At 42.8% G+C, this 16,501-nt stretch overlaps 1 protein-coding gene across 1 annotated transcript; it reads left to right on the top strand.

The window, feature by feature from the left end:
• The first annotated feature begins 467 nt into the window (after positions 1–467).
• LOC106586275 (interleukin-1 receptor-like 1) lies at positions 468–12,433 on the top strand. Its single transcript, XM_014173400.3, has 12 exons — positions 468–583; positions 5,733–5,777; positions 5,988–6,087; positions 6,227–6,467; positions 7,214–7,397; positions 7,576–7,726; positions 9,985–10,053; positions 10,159–10,288; positions 10,470–10,618; positions 10,742–10,873; positions 11,257–11,421; positions 11,532–12,433. Exons 2-12 carry the CDS (start codon positions 5,736–5,738, stop codon positions 11,939–11,941), a joined length of 1,773 nt encoding a protein of 590 aa, XP_014028875.2. The 5' UTR covers positions 468–583; positions 5,733–5,735; the 3' UTR covers positions 11,942–12,433.
• The last annotated feature ends 4,068 nt before the right edge of the window (positions 12,434–16,501 follow it).

The raw sequence follows: 16,501 nt of genomic DNA, 5'->3' as shown, positions 1-16,501 counted from the left end.
TAACACACTTGAATTTTGGCATTACAGTATTACCAAATGTCAGTACTGCAATAAAACTGACTTGCCTAGTTAAATAGTGGTTAAATAAAAAAAAATATATAAGTGTGAAGCATCCGGTTGGGGTTTCCACTCACTACCAAATATGGTGATGAGAGGAAGCACAGTGGCCGGCAGTGGAAGAAGATGGAGCGAGATGGATTTTGACCTACATTATATAAATTGTCTCAAGGATGAAACATTTGATCTCAATACAAATTTTCTGTTCCCAAAACTTGAATCTGGTACGAACAGAGAGGATTAAGTTTTATAGATTTTACCCTTTGCCAATGTCTTAAAAACTTGCAATGTTTAGAAGGACTGCAAGGGAGAATTGAGTTATTGCACAAGCACACTTCACAGAATAGGCTTTCCCTAATGGAAATATGCAAATACCTGCTAGAAAGCACTACCCATACTCCGGCCTACAAGAAAAGTTTACACTGCTCAGTTTGCTCATATTTAGCAGATTCCAGTTCCAGATATACACCTACTGTGTAAATTCTACTCAGATGCTCCTTTAGACTGAGGGAGGATTGCTGCGTAGGTAAGGCTTGCAATTCATTTGATTAGATTACAGTTCAGTTTAAGTGTGTTTTTTTCTGTGCAACGCTGAGTATGCTTCAACAGGCAATATGTGGAAATGTATGCATCTATGTTGAAATTGTGCTGTTTATGTGATGTTTAGGTTCCAATGGTTGAAATATTGTCATCAGAATATGGTTCATGGTTGTCTAATCAGCAAGCGTCTACAGTACACCAGCTGTGCAGTACAACATTTGAAAAACTATTGTAAAATATGCTATTTGTTAGATGACTTTTTCTGCGAATGTGGTAAGTTTTCACAACGCTTTGTACAAAACTCAAAAGAGATCATCAGAAAGGCAGTTGTTTCAAAACTCTAACCACATTTTCTATTGACTAAGTATAAAATAAGCTCAGCAAAATAATACAGACACTTTTTCATCAAACTTAATCAGTGTTTCATCTAGAATACGTTTCACATTGCAATACATGTTCAAATAAAATAATTGTTCAAATAAAATAATTGTTTTTACAATACAATGCTCACATCATTTTTGATATGATTATCTTCTAATTTGTTAAAATACATTTTATTATTAATTAATCCGACTGCTCAAAATGTATAATCACTTAACTGTTTGGTAAATTTATAGATTTTAAACTGGTTTGTCTACTGCATATTTTGAGTACTACATAATTAAATGTAAGGTATAAACGTATAAAGCATATATATATACTATTTTGATGATAATTATTATGATTTAAAAAATTATATTGATTGTATGTAACAAATACATCCCCTAAACAGTAAACATGTTTCCAAAACCAAGTTGCTGGGATCTTTATGAAGGGAAGGTTTCACACTGCTTCACTGAAATGTCATTGCCAGCACAGTACTGTATTATTGTAATATATGCCATTTACATAGCAGGCACTTTTATGCAAAGTGACGAAAGTGAATCCACACATTTTCGTATGTGACCACAGTGAGAATCTAACCCACAACTCTGGTGTTGCTAGTGCCATGCTCTCAATAACTGAGCCACACAGGACCATGAAAGAGTATTGTTGAATGCTGGGAATGTGAGTCCAGGTGCTGAATTTTTTGCTACTTTAGTGCACGTATGGGTGAATTTGTTCCAGTGCTTTTGCTCCCCTGGGGTGGGGGGGACTACTATGTACGGACGGTGCTTTGGTTTATGGCCGGTACGCCCAATGTGGATCAAATCAAATCGAATCAAATTTTATTAGTCACATGCGCCGAATACAACAGGTGTAAACCTTACAGTGAAATGCGCTCAGGTTGGAGCTGACAGTCTGCACTTTAGCCTGGTGGTCATTGTATCGTTTCGGTTCTGGGGTGCTGAAGTGCCGAGCCAGAGCAGCAGGGAATGTGTCACTGTCCCAATACTTTTGGAGCTCACTGTATATCACACCTCAACTGTCCACAATGCTAGTTAATGTATGGTGAGCGTTCTGGCACAAAATTATTGCTGTGCATCATCACCCAAATTGGTACCACACATTAGTGGTAGATGAGGTGAGTTTCCCTCTTACTATATAAATCCATTATTAATATTAAAATATATAAGTGCAACACAATATTGTTAAATACAATACAGGATTGGAATACAGGTAGAAGGTGTATGATTGCCATCCCCATGAGCCACCCTCCTTCAGGCCATGGATGAAGCATGTAATGACATTAATCCAGACCTACAGCATGTCAGGCTTGGATTCGCCATGACAAAAGGTTTTTCCCCAGGTTCATGAACAATAAGGATAGTTACTGTGTCGATGAGAACCTTTGGCCAAATGCTAAAGACAGGTTTGATGCAAACTAGTGTCTGCTGAACGTTATGTTTGTTTCATTTTCATTTCATTTGTTTCATGTGATTACAGTACACCTATTTTGTAATTAGGGATTAACATAGGTAACCGGGATCCCGGGGCTGTCATGGGAACACTCTTCATTTTTCCTTCCAAAAATGTGAAGACAAGACTCAGGAAGACGCAACATATTCCCCGATGTCAGCAATAATGCAATTCCACAAAATACACAACATACGCAGCATCAGATTAGCAAAAAATAACAGCACATTCTCCAAACAGGTTGTCGCATTGAAGCCTTTAACCTAGGGTGTTTACACACACAGTCACCATTAATTGAAAACACAAGCATAATTGACACTCCTGGACTGCACACGCGACACGAATGCAGTTAAAAAAAAAATACTGGAAACCCCCACTGTATAGCCTATAAAATAACATGTGCCTCTTTGAGCTGTCATTGTGTCTCTTCAGACAGTCACAAATGTGATCGGCCTATGCACAATTCGTTACATAGGCACCTCTGTCACAGACATAAAGTCTGTTAACAATTCAGAGAGGAATGAGGTAAGATTCTATCTTCTCCTGTCCTATAGCCAAGGCTATTTTCCTATCCAGTCCCAATTCCACTGACACCCAAAATCTCCATTCTCATATTAAAATTCCTAACTTCCTAACTCTGTAATCCATATAGCCTACTGTAGGTTGCATTATCAAAGCACGTATCTCGCCTACGCATGTCAAAATACAGCCATAACAGTTTCCCCGCTTCTCTGCGCTGTCTCATACTTATTGCCCATATGAGAGCTTTGGTAGAGTATATGTGATCATCAAACGATATGACAGTAGATAGGCTATGTATATTTTTTAGACAGAGTTGGCCTCCGTTAAAATACCTTGATATTTAAACTATTTCCACTCTTCGCCCTCGGTTAGTCATACATGTCAGAGCAAAAACTAAGCCATGAGGTTGAAGGAACTGTCTGTAGAGATCTGAGACAGGAATGTGTCGAGGCACAGATCTGGGGAAGGGCACCAAAACATTTCTGCAGCATTGAAGGTGCCCTAGAGCACATTGGCCTCCATCATTCTTAAGTGGAAGAAGTATGGAACCATCAAGACTCTTCCTAGAGCTGGCCGCCTGGCCAAACTGAGCAATCGGGGGAGAAGGGCCTTGGTCAGGGAGGTGACCAAGAACCTGATGGTCACTCTGACAGAGCTCCAGAGTTCCTCGGTGGAGATGGGAGAACCTTCTAGAAGGACAACCCATCATTGCAGCACTCCACCTATCAGGCCTTTGGGTGGCCAGACGGAAGCCACTCTTCAGTAAAAGGCACAGAACAGCTCGCTTGGAGTTTGACAAAAGGCACCTAAAAGACTCTCAGACCATAAGAAACAAGATCCTCTGGTCTGATGAAACCAAGATTGAACTCGTTGGCCTGAATGCCAAGCGTCACGGCACCGTCCGTACGGTAAAGTATGGGGGTGACAGCATCATGCTGTGGTGATGTTTTTCAGTGGCAGGGACTGGGAGACTAGTCAGGATCAAGGGAAAGATGAACAGAGCAAAGGACAGAGAGATCCTTGATGAAAACCTGCTCCAGAGCGCTCAGGACCTCATACTGGCGCAAAAGGTTCACCTTCCAACAGGACAACGACTGTAAGCACACAGCCAAGACAACACAGGAGTGGCTTTGGGACAAGTCTCTGAATGTCCTTGAATGGCCCAGCCAGAGCCAGGGCTTGAACCCGATCAAACATCTCTTGAGAAACCTGAAAATAGCTGTGCAGCGACGCACCCCATCCAACCTGACAGAGCTTGAGAGGGTCTGCAGAGAAGAATGGTGTGCCACGCTTGGTGTGCCAAGCTTGTACCGTCATACCCAAATATTGACGTTTTTGCAAACATTTGCAAACATTTCTAAAGAACGGTTTTTGTTTTGTCATTTTGTGGTATTGTGTGTATTGTGTGAAAAAACAATTGAATCCATTTTATAAGGCTGTAACGTATCAAAATGTGGAAAAAGTCAAGGGGTCTGAATCATGCACTGTATTCTGTCATTCTTTGAAGGAGGTTATCTAGCAAGCTAAGCAACTTTGCTCATTGGTCTTTTGTTTGACTACTGTTACGAAGTTTTTATGATTCATCAAAGCTATACTCGGGATGTGTTCTGTGCTTCCTGGGTGCACTTTGTGTTGAGATAGCCTACTGCTGAAATGCGCTGAATGCTGCAACATGTATAAGATGTTCATTCAAGTTTTCAAACGCCAAATTCGAAGTTGTTCCAAACGTCAAATGTCGAAGTGTTTAAGGTTAACTTTAGTCATTAACTCCAAAATATTAAGGTTAGGTATTAGCTCAGAATGGTTAAGGTTAAGTTTTGGGATAGGCTTAAACGAAATATGCAACCTTTCACACCAGAAGCAGATGCTTACGCCCATCCACAACGCCCTAGCAAAACCAAAACCTACTTGAAGGTAACATCCCTCACTGTTGCCCCTAGTGACCGGATTCTACATCTCCCGACGTCCTCAGACATGGATGGACGTCTAACACTGACATGTATCACGGGTGACCTGGCTGGAATTAATTGAGGAGCATGATAACGCTCTGAATTTATGAACAGCCTGTTTCAAAATTCACAACAATGTCATTGGCGATCAAAGATATACTCATTACTAAATATCAGTTTAATTTGCTCTGAAATCATTACATAGTGGCGCAGCCAAATCAACAAGGTGGCTCAGCGCTCTCTTATTTGGGGAGAACCATATCTTGGTTTTAAATGCTTTAAATGGTCACTGGATAAATATGAATTACCTGGATTAAAACTTGGTAGATTTTGGGGAAAAGATTCATTCTTAGCTGTAATTATATCTAAACAATACATTTCTATTTTTCATCAATTATTGTGAAATATGTATTCAATGAACACACCTGATCGCACATGGGATAGAAATGATGACAATAAGATTTTCAGTACATTTTGATGGGTAGTGCAAGTGTATGCCTAATGTGAAAACAGTGTAAGAATATAGTACTTTCTGCAATAAAAGTGTTACTAGTTTGGAGTTTTGTACTAAGAGTTTTGAAAATTCACCACATGCTTGTGAAAATAGCACCAAAGCAATTTGAACAAAAATTGTAGCAAACACAGGTTATTTTCCATAGAGGTCATGTTGCATGTCATGGTTTCTTCATTCAAGCTTAAAATGTTACATGGCCATTTCAATAATCCACATTGTCAACATTTCAGTTTTCATCATTTCTGCAGTATCAATAACAGGATATCCTAAAAAGATCTTGAAAGAGAAATATGACTCTTGTTCTTTCTTATCAGTGGATGCAAGTTCCTGTTTTTCAGAAAATGTACTTCACTTTCAGGGTAAGCTCTTTCAGTAATTATTCACTCTGAACCTAAAAATATTTTCTGCATATGTATTTTATTCCCTTTTGAAAATAGGTATGTAATTTATTGTAAAAACAAGTAAAACATGTTCCTGATGTTTTATTATAGGGTCTTGTGTGGAATGATAGTTCCTGTCCGACTTTACAATAAGGTAACATTATTTTCTTTGTTCCCCTTGTCTTGTAGTTGGTGGATGGTGGTCTCATGTTTCTGCTCCTCAGTTTGACTAGGATTTCTGCCCAGAGAGAAATGTCCTTAAACCCCACTACAATAGGTCATTACACAGGTATAGCATCTTCTTCATATTTCACACATTTCTACATCCTATTATTACAAGGCATAGTGAATATATTGTACCTTGAACAATAGACCTCTTTTCCTTCACATGCAACTTAATCGGGTAATGTATGTTCATATTTTGGCAGAGTCCCCATGTAACCAATCTGTCAAGTATGAAATTACTGTGACAGAGGGGGAGGGCCTTAGTTTGCCAGCCTACTATGACCTGAGTGAGTTGGTTTGGGCCAGCTTGACTGAGTTTACCTGGTACAGAAACAGAACCCAAGAGCTCCCGTCCTCTGAGGAAGAGCGTGTGCATCATCATGGACCGGTGCTCTTCTTCCTCCCCCTTTTAATCAACGACTCTGATCAGTACTACACCTACTGGTAATACAACAACTGTGTGTGTGCGTGTGTTTAGGGGTTAAATTGGTCATTGAGAGCAGGGGAGCCCTGTTTGGGAGGGTTAGGGTGAGGGTTGAGTCTAGGGTTAGTGTTGAACCTGGATGTGTACATAGGGCTAGGGTAGGCATGCACATTTACAAAGAAAAAACCTAAGGGTCGCTTGTCTTGCGCAAACGTTGAATAAAATTCTACTTCAACTTACTCTGCCGATTGAAATTTGAGACAAAATATCCACAGAAAACTATTATTACCGACTTCAAAATGCAGAACTCTGTGTGTGGCAATAAAGATGTGTTTGCTCCTGACCTAAGGCCAAGCACAAGACGGAAGGACATGCACGATGATACATGGATACTAATGGAAATTTTGCAGGTGTTTACATGGTTTTGAGCACGTGACAGGTGACAGAAATTTCAACGGCAGTACTGGCACTCTAAAAAGTCGGGTAGATAATACTGTCCTGTGGATATTTTGTCTCAAAATTCGACCCACTGAAGGACCAACCACACAGACAGCTGGTAGGGTCACATGTAATACAATTGTATTCAACATTCTGGCTTCTAAGGAAACTTTCTACGTTTTTAAACTGCTTCGATTCAGGCTGTATAGACTCTTGGAAAAAAACATTTGCTATCTACAGCCTAAATGGGTTCTTCGGCTGGCCCCCAATTAGAACCCTGTTGGTTCCCTTTTGGATAACTAGTCCACTGTATATGCCTATGTTCCAGGAGAAAGGGAGCAGACACCTGCCTAATTTTTGTGACAGAGGTGATTGTGGTCAAAGCCCAACCGTTCGATCACTCAGTCCTATTTAGCAGTATCTCAGAGTCAGCAGACAACATCGCTATCCCATGTCCTGACCCAGTGGAAAAATTGTGCCAGGATGGAAAAGAGAACTTAGCCTGGTATAAGGTACTGAACATGACCAGAATGCTAACACAAACTTCAATCCTGCAAAACTATTCAACATTGGTTCTCAACTCCTGTCCTAAAGCTCCTAAGGGTTGCACCTGCTCTTGATGAGTGGAATCAGGTGTGTTACTGTTATTTCAGCAAAGAAGTTTGTCAAATTGTTTGTCTTTCATTTCAGAATTTCAGTCTCATTCCAAACGAGTCTGAGAGAAATCTGTGGGTGTACCATGCCTCCAAAGCAGACGAGGGCATCTATACGTGTGTGTGTACGTGGGAGCACAATGGGACAGTTCTCAACACTTCTGCATCCAGGAGACTAAAGATCAAAGGCAAGTAGGTTGTGGCTTGATGACAGCTCTGTCAATCCTCTCAGCATTTTATTTATTTGATTTGAGCTTTGCTGAAACCTCATCCAAGATGGCAGCAGGGTCAGCAAACATGGAAACTCTAGGCTACATTACAGCAGGTTATTAGGCTACTGTCATAGGGGTCGTTGATTGGAGACCAAGGCGCAGCATGAATAGTGCTCATTATTAAACTTTTAATGAAAACACTGCAACACTGCAACAATAAAACGACCAACAACAGTCCCGTCAGAGCCCAGAGCCCAACCTAAAAATGACCTCATACTAGGGTCAGGACGTGATAGTACCCCCCCCCCCCCAAAGGTGCAGACTCCGAAAGGGAGGGCAGGGAGGGTGACAACAGTCTATGGCGGCTCATGTGCTCCACCCAGAACCTATCTCTTCTCCCGATCCTCCAGCAATGGAGATGGCTCTGGCTCAGGGCGTAACCTCCATTCCGCCCGCAGATCCCTCCGCTTCTGTAACATAGGCCTGTGGATCATTATTGGAGGAATCGGACTGTAGATCCTTACCGGAATCACTGTGCTGTAGACCACTGCTGGAGGTTCCGACCGCCAAGCCGCCGCTGGAGGATCTAGGCTGCAGGCCGCCACTGAAGGCTCTGGGCTGCAGACCGCCGCTGAGGGTTCTGGGCTGCAGACCGCCGTTGAGAGTTCTGGGCTGCAGACCTCCGCTGAAGGCCCCGGGCTGCAGACCTCCGCTGAAGGCCCCGGGCTGCAGACCTCCGCTGAAGGCCCCGGGCTGCAGGCACCGGACGTACTGGGCCATGGAGACTTACTGGAGGTCTGGCGCTTAGTGCTAGCACAACCCGTCCTGGCTCGATGCTGGCTCTAGCCTGGCAAGGGCGGAGCGCTGGCACAGGACAAACTGGGCTGTGCTGGGGAATGAGGGTTACCGTACGTGGAGCAGGCGTAGGATATACTGGGCCATGGAGGTTCACTGGAGGTCTGGCGCTTACGGCTAGCACAATCCGTCCTGGCTCGATGCTGACTCTAGCCTGGCAAGGGCGGAGCGCTGGCACAGGACAAACTGGGCTGTGCTGAGGAATGCGGGGTACCGTGCGTGGAGCAGGCGTAGGATATCCTGGGCCGAAGAGCCGCATTGGAGGCCAGATACGTTGAGCCGGCGCACTTTTCCCTGGCTGCCGGCCAACTCTCGCACGGCAACGTTGAGGAGCTTGTATCGACCGCACCGGACTGTGAGTGTGTATGGGCGACATAGTGCGCATCACTCCATACTGCATTGCTCGCCCCTCTGCGTGCCTACTCCACCGTGCCCTTTCCGCCAGTACCTCTCTCTGGAATCTAGCGTCGTGCTCCGCGCTTGACTCCCCGACTGGCTCCGGTTTACTTCATGGCTCTCTCTGAAATGCCCGGGAAGTTAGATCAGGGCTCCCCCCTGACCTCGCCAAACTCCCCGTATGCCTCCCCCCCCAAAAAATGTTGTGGGCTGCCTCTTCGCCTCCCCTATTGGAGGATACAGCACCTCATAATACCGTCGCTCCCTCTTGGCTTCTTCCAATTCCTCATTCGGGCGACAATACTCCCCAGCCTGGCTCCAGGGTCCCTTCCCATCCAGGATTTCTTCCCACGTCCACGACTCCAGGTACCTCCTCTCACGCTGCTTGGTCCTTTTACGGTGGGTGGTTCTGTCATAGGGGTCGTTGAATGGAGACCAAGGCGCAGCGGGATAGTGCTCATTCTTTGTATTTAATGAAATCACTTTAACAACAAAACAACCAAAACGACCAACAACAGTCCCGTCAGGTACACTAGACTAAACGGAAACAACCACCCACAAACCCCCATGAAAAACAGGCTGCCTAAGTATGGCTTCCAATCAGAGACAACGATAGACAGCTGCCTCTGATTGGAAACCATACCTGGCCACAACATAGGAAATGACAACATAGAGTGAAACTCTAGACAACCCACATAGAAAACAGAAAACCCAAAACACATAGACAAAACACCCCCTTGTCACGCCCTGACCAATCTACTAGGGAAAAATGACTTCATACCAGGGTCAGGACGTGACAGCTACACTAGGTACATTAGGCTCCATTTTATATCAAACAAACAGAATCAAAAGCAACAGCAAAAGCAACCCTCATATCACATGTGGTCTTTGTGGCAGCAACAATCATCAATAACATCAGTGACAACGTTTTGAATGTATCCAAAAGTATCTTTCTGACTAAACTGTGTGTTTGTCTCCTTCAGCTCCCTCTGCCTCGCATCCTCCTCAGATCAACCTGCCTAGAAACGGAAGCACAGAGACCACTGACCTGTGTAGGGATCAAACCAGGCTCAAAAACGTTCAAATACTTGTGTTGTGCTTGATTTGGTTTGCCCGGTATATCTCTCTGTCTTCAGAGTATCTTTTGTTCTTCATAGACACCACTAAGAAGTTGAGGTGTGAAGCGTTTTGTGGGCAGAACATTGAAGACAACTGTCACGTGTGGTGGGAGATGAATGGAGTGAAAGTGCGCTCGCAGCAGCAAGGCTACTCAGTGAACACCACCAGGTAGGTACACACATGCACGCACACACACGGATTCATGCATACACGCAAACACACACACACACACACACACTTATTTTTGAGAACAAGGTAACAGAATTTACACATTTCCTTGAAAACAAGACCCCAGATTCACCGTTGAGAAATCACTGTGTGAATGTTTTGTGTGTATGTGTTACTGAAGCGAGGTGGAGGTATCTTCAATGCGGAGTATCTTCACGGCTATCCTGACCATAAACACAGTGACTACTAGGGACCTCCAGTCTAAGTTCACGTGTGTTGCAATGAACGACCAGAAATGGACTTCTGCAGTGGTTACTCTCAAGCAAAGAGGTTAATGCACACACTCTTAAACAAACATCACACAGACACACGTCACACAAACACACACAAAATCACACGCAAACTCTCTGTAACTTTCTTGGTGTTGTGTTCTCCCTGTCTTTCCCCCCACAGGGTTTATGTTTATGGGTCTATGTGTGGTGCTACTGCTCTTCTTCTTGCTAGCTGCTGTGGCCATCAAAGTGTTTTACATCGATCTGGTGCTCCTCTTCCGTGGAGTTTTCAAATGCTATGGTCGATCTGAGGGTAAGAACATCTAGCCACCCACTGAAGTTTAATGATGCTATTTCATTTAAGATATTTCATTGTACAGAAATGCTTATTCAGCCTACATGATCTATATAGTATTGGATACCATATAAACATATTACTACATTTAGTTCTTATTCACCACACTGAAGCATGGCCCACTGATTGTGCAGTGCAGTTGTCTGCAGTAGGCAGTAGGCCTAGTAGGCCCTTCTCAACAGGTCCTGGCTGGGGTCAATCCCACTGCAAGAGTAGAAGTAATGGCCCATTTATTAGAAAATAACTCCATTTCAGTTCAAATATAATTTAATCAAATCTCTACAATCTACTCCTTTCCTGCTGAGGTTTGACAGAAACCTCCTCTTTGTCTGTGTTTTCAGATGGGAAGGTCTATGATGCTTACGTTGTCTACCAGATGGATGGCGTAGACAAAGACATGGATGAGAAAGTGTATAACTTTGTGTGCAGCTATCTGCCCACTGTCCTGGAGCAGAAGTGTGGCTTTAGACTCTTCATCTACAGCAGAGACGACTTACCTGGAGAAGGTTGGTTCTTTCAGACTGTGTCCTGCCCTCTAAGAAGCAAATGTAACAGTAATAAAGTACTAAAGTCAAAAGTTATCTTCTCCCGCTCCTCTCTGTTCTGTTGTCCCCAGACCGCATGGAGTTGGTGGAGGCCTGCATGCGGCTGAGCAGGAGGCTGATTGTCATCCTGACCCCCAGCTCAAGCACATGGTCAGGCTCAGGAGGTCAAGGCTCATGTGGCCAATGGGGCTACTCGTCTTCGTTGACCACAGCGGAGGACTATGACTGTCAGGTGGGGCTCTACCAGGCTCTGGTCCACAGTGAGATGAGCATCATCCTCATCCAGCTGGGGGACATGGGGGAGGGTGGCTACACACACCTGCCCCCCGGCCTGCAGCACCTGGTCCGCAAGAGTGCCCCCTTAATGTGGCAGGAGGGAAGGCGTGGGTCGACGCTGCCCAACTCAAGCTTCTGGAAGAGGGTGCGTTACATGATGCCTTGGCCGCGCCGCTCGACTAGTTTTGACAACCAGTTAATATGACTGTTCTATGTGAACAATCAGGTCTGAGGACTTGAAGTGCGGTTGGAGGTCTAGGATTCTGTTATAGAAGAGAACACCCCCAGGTTCTCTGAAAATCCTTATTCCATTCATAGAAATATCATTAATTATTCCAGTGCTGTGCAGAGATATACACAGGTTAGCTGAGAGCGTCACAAAAACGATGTGTACAACGTGGCAGAAGGCCGTGTGATGTTGTGATTCTGGATGGCTAGCAACAATGACAGAAACTGCCATGTGGGGAATAGTAGGTGGCTAATTTCAGCTAGTTTTATCTTGTTCTTGAAACCATGTCTTGTTTTTAGGTATTTTGACTGATGTCACGTCTATGCTAATATGGCAAAAATGTGCTTTCTTACTAACCAATAACTGTAACAATGTATTTGAGAGATAAGTGTTCATTGTGCAACTTCATGTTTTCAATAAACATTGGAGACTAAACATAGTTTACATGCTGTCAACAATCTAAACCAACCCGTTCTGTTTTGCTCCATATTTGTGCACGCGTCTGTTTTGTTGCTAAACAACCAACCTGTCTATGGAGCCATAGTGACATATTGACTAAGGTCCTAAATCAATTGAAATGTACATTTCCAACCTTTGAGAAACTTGTCTACTTACTCAAGATAAGTGCCGATTATTATGTTGAAAGAAAATGAATTTAACTTATCTGATGCCCTGAAGATAGTCATTGAATAAACTGGATGGGGAAAAAGACACGACTGTAAATCTGAACAGTCAGCATTACAGATACCCTGTAGGCTAATTATGAAAGTGATAACTGCTGCCACAGATGATCATCAATCAACAGATATATTTTTGTATTTTTCTGTGATGTTATATCGATTCCCGTTGTCATTTCATGTTTTCATGTGTATCTGAGCTATTGCTGTTCAAGCAGGCAGAAATACAGCAGGTATGACAAGTTTTGTATTTCTGCCTGCTTGAACAGCGAACAGGTCAGATACACATGAAAACATGAAATGAACCCAGGAATCGATAGATCATCGCTCAGAAATGCACAAAAATGATATAACATTCAAAATGGGTGAATCGTTCCCTTAAGGTCTCAAAATAGAACATATCAATGGTAATAGACTAAGCAGACAACACAGGACGGTAAAGGAAATATAAACATATCATTCACAACAACTGTTGTGAAACAAGTGTTCCAAGGACTTGAGAAAGACTCATAATGTGAATATTTTGCTAATGTTGTCAACCTCGGGACCACAAACTAATCATAAAACTGGGAGATCTACCGGACAATGTTCTCTAGGTGATTTGTATTCCTTTATTACTACTGATACAGTATGTGATTGAGGTAGAAATGTATAACCTTTAAATGCTTCCGATGCTTCAGTCTTTATTCTTTTAACCACACTTTGGTTTTGGTAGAAAAGTCACTGCCAGGAAATGCTTATGTTAGCTTCTTTTAATGAATAAAAAAACTTTATTTTATTCAGCATAGAGTGTGTCTGAAGTTACCCATCCCATCACATTAACTGTTTTGGAATAAAATGTTCAATATATGTTCTTAAACATCCTCTTGTTATTGGCTTTGGGGTTTTGCTCAATTTCGCTTTGGATTTTGTTTTCGATTTCAAGGTTGGTTTTCTTTGGGTTTGTCTTGCCCTGATTGGAATCATCCTCGTTGGTCAGGATGTGTTGCACCATCCTCTTGTCTCACCTGTTTGGTTTGCGCCACGTTTATTTCCACTCCCTTACCTAAGTTGGTGTGGGTTTTCTTTTCCTTTAGTTTGTCTGATATCAGGCAAATCTTGTGGGCATCCATGGTGGGTGTTAAGATCAGGGTTGGAAATAAGTAATTTCAAATAATCTCGTTACTTCCGTGCTGTAACGACTGCCGTGAGAGAGAGTGGACCAAAACGCAGCGGAGTTAGTGTTCATCATATTTAATTACGTAAGAACACTATACAAAACAAACAAGAAAACCGACAGCCAAACAGTCCTGTCAGGTGAAACACAATGACAGAAACAATTACCCACAAAACCCCAACGGAAAAACATGCACTTATGTGTGACTCCCAATCAACCACAACGAACTTCAGCTGTGCCTGATTGGGAGACACACACACACGGCCCAAAACAAAGAAATACAAAAATATAGAAAAAGAACATAGAACGCCCACCCAATGTAACACCCTGGCCTAACCAAAATAAAGAACAAAAAACCCCTCTCTATGGCCAGGGCGTTACACGTGCACGAAGAACTGGAATTACTTAGAGCTCATAGAGCTAGACACCATATTTTATGACAAACAATTTGTATATGTCCTTTACCATTAGAAACTAAAACTAATTCTAAGTTAAATGAGTTTAAATTGAATATGCAGACAAAATAAATATCTTCTAAAAAGTGGAGTTGTGTTCGCGACAAGGTCGTCATGGCAAAAGAAATTAACAAGGGACCGCAGAGTGGGGATAACTTAAGACTTCCTGTCTCCACTATCTTAGACATATAGGCTGTGAGAACTGGTTAGAACCTGTTCTCATTTGTACTCTTTTTCTAAGGAAGTGGAGCCAATTACCTTTTTTTTTATATATATATATACTCAAGAAAAATAATGCAACAAGTAAAGTGTTGGGCCCATGTTTCATGAGATGAAATAAATGATATAAGAAAATGTCCATACATTCAAAAAGCAGATTTCTCTCAAATTTTGTGCACAAATTTGTTTACATCCCTGTTCGTAAGCATTTCTCATTTTCCAAGATAATCCGTCCACAGGTGTGGTATATCAAGAAGCTGATTAAGCAGCATGATCATTACACAGGTGCAACTCATGCTAGGGACAATAAAAGGCCACTTTAAAATGTGCAGTTTTGTCACCTGGAACGTTGCAAGGACTGCGTTGTCTACTTTGCCAAGTAGAGGGTCGAGGTGCAATCATTTGAGGATCAAGTGTTTCTGGCGCTTATGAAGTTGCGTCACAGTTACACCAACTTGCACCTGGCTCAACTATTAAATTGCAGTGCAAGCACTGTCAGCAATGTTACCATCACTTTCATTCACATAATCCAAAAGCTTTTTTTAGCATCATGAAAACTGTTCCATGTCAGAAGAACCTAACGTGCTTGCCTGCGTCTTTTCAGGGTTCCAGCAGAAACTTCCGGATGGTCATTGACAGTACTGACATTGAAGTTGCTACTCCAAGTCAGATGGATCTGCAGAAGCAAATATTCTCTGTGTACCATTCAATGAACTCCATCAAGCTGCTCCTGGGAGTTGCACCTAATGCTGTGATAACATACTGCAGTGATCTGCATGCAGGATCTGTGTCAGACAAAGCCATTGTCCAGAAGTCAGGGTTTGAGAAGATCTTCATGTCTGGAGACACGGTTTTAGCAGGCAAAGGATTCTTGGTCGAGAGCTTGAGGCCTGCAGGAGTCACTGTGAACATTCCTCCATTCCTGAACCACAGAAGGTTCACAGAGCGTGAGATACATCTCACAGAAGACAGAGAGAAACAGAATCCATGTTGAGGTCAAATGCTTGACTAAAAGATTCAAAAATCCTGAGATTCATCCCACCTTATCTACGTTATGGTAATGTGCTGGTGCAGACTTGCTGTGCACATGTAAGCCTCCAAGACCAACTCATCAGAGAAGTAGCTGATGATTGGGAAACAATAACAAACTATGAGGCATGAGGATTGGGTGAGGGACCAATTGTCACAATGTCTAAGGTGGGTTTGTGTTATGATAAACAATGCATTTTCTGTCCAGATAAATATGGTGATATAGCATTGAAAAAGACCTACCACTGACCAAATGTCTCTTTGTTTTCCAGTCCAACAAGAGTGCATCCCTTAGGCCCTCCATTGCATGGACATCCTGTGCCAGTGTGATCCAAGCACTTGTGGAGTGCCAGTTGTCCAGTTGTGGAGACTACAGCACATCGAGCCTGTGGACGGACAGGTCAGTAACTCATCAAATATGATACATTTTTGCGTAAAACATTGAATTTCTAGATGCATCAATATGTTGACTTCATGTCACCTTTTCCACATGTTTTAGACATGAGGTGTGACATGTGGAACATCAGGCTCACCCCATGAGAAGCAGTGCATGATCAACGCCACCCTCAGGAAGGAAATCTGCTGGAAGTGATGGCTCTCCCATCGTTAGCTTTACCCTCTCTCTAGTTAAACAGTCCAGATTTACGTAGGGTGTGTCCTATCCAGCTCTACTTACTACTTACTTGGACTTCAATGGAAACAGAGTTCCAGGCAATGTCAGTTAAATGTAAATATTGTCAGTTAATCATTCCACTTAAACTGACTGTCTAGTTAGCAGACAAACTAACATACTGTGCAGAGATGAACTACATTACTTTAGTTGGCTGCTTTGAGCAAAATTTGTATGTAATATAACCTTTTCTGGGAGCTTAGTGTGTGTGTATGCACTAAGCAAGTGTCCCTTCCAGTGATGTGGAGCTACCCTTGGACCTGGTGCCAGTAAGGACGGTCTTCACGGAGACGATAACACCCTCCCTCCTCCTGGATGTAGAAATCCTTC

This window comes from Salmo salar, chromosome 25 (genome assembly GCF_965601325.2).
Source record: "Salmo salar chromosome 25, fSalSal1, whole genome shotgun sequence".
In the NCBI taxonomy this organism is placed as follows: Eukaryota; Metazoa; Chordata; class Actinopteri; order Salmoniformes; family Salmonidae; genus Salmo; species Salmo salar.
This window is presented reverse-complemented; position numbering and strand designations above follow the sequence as displayed.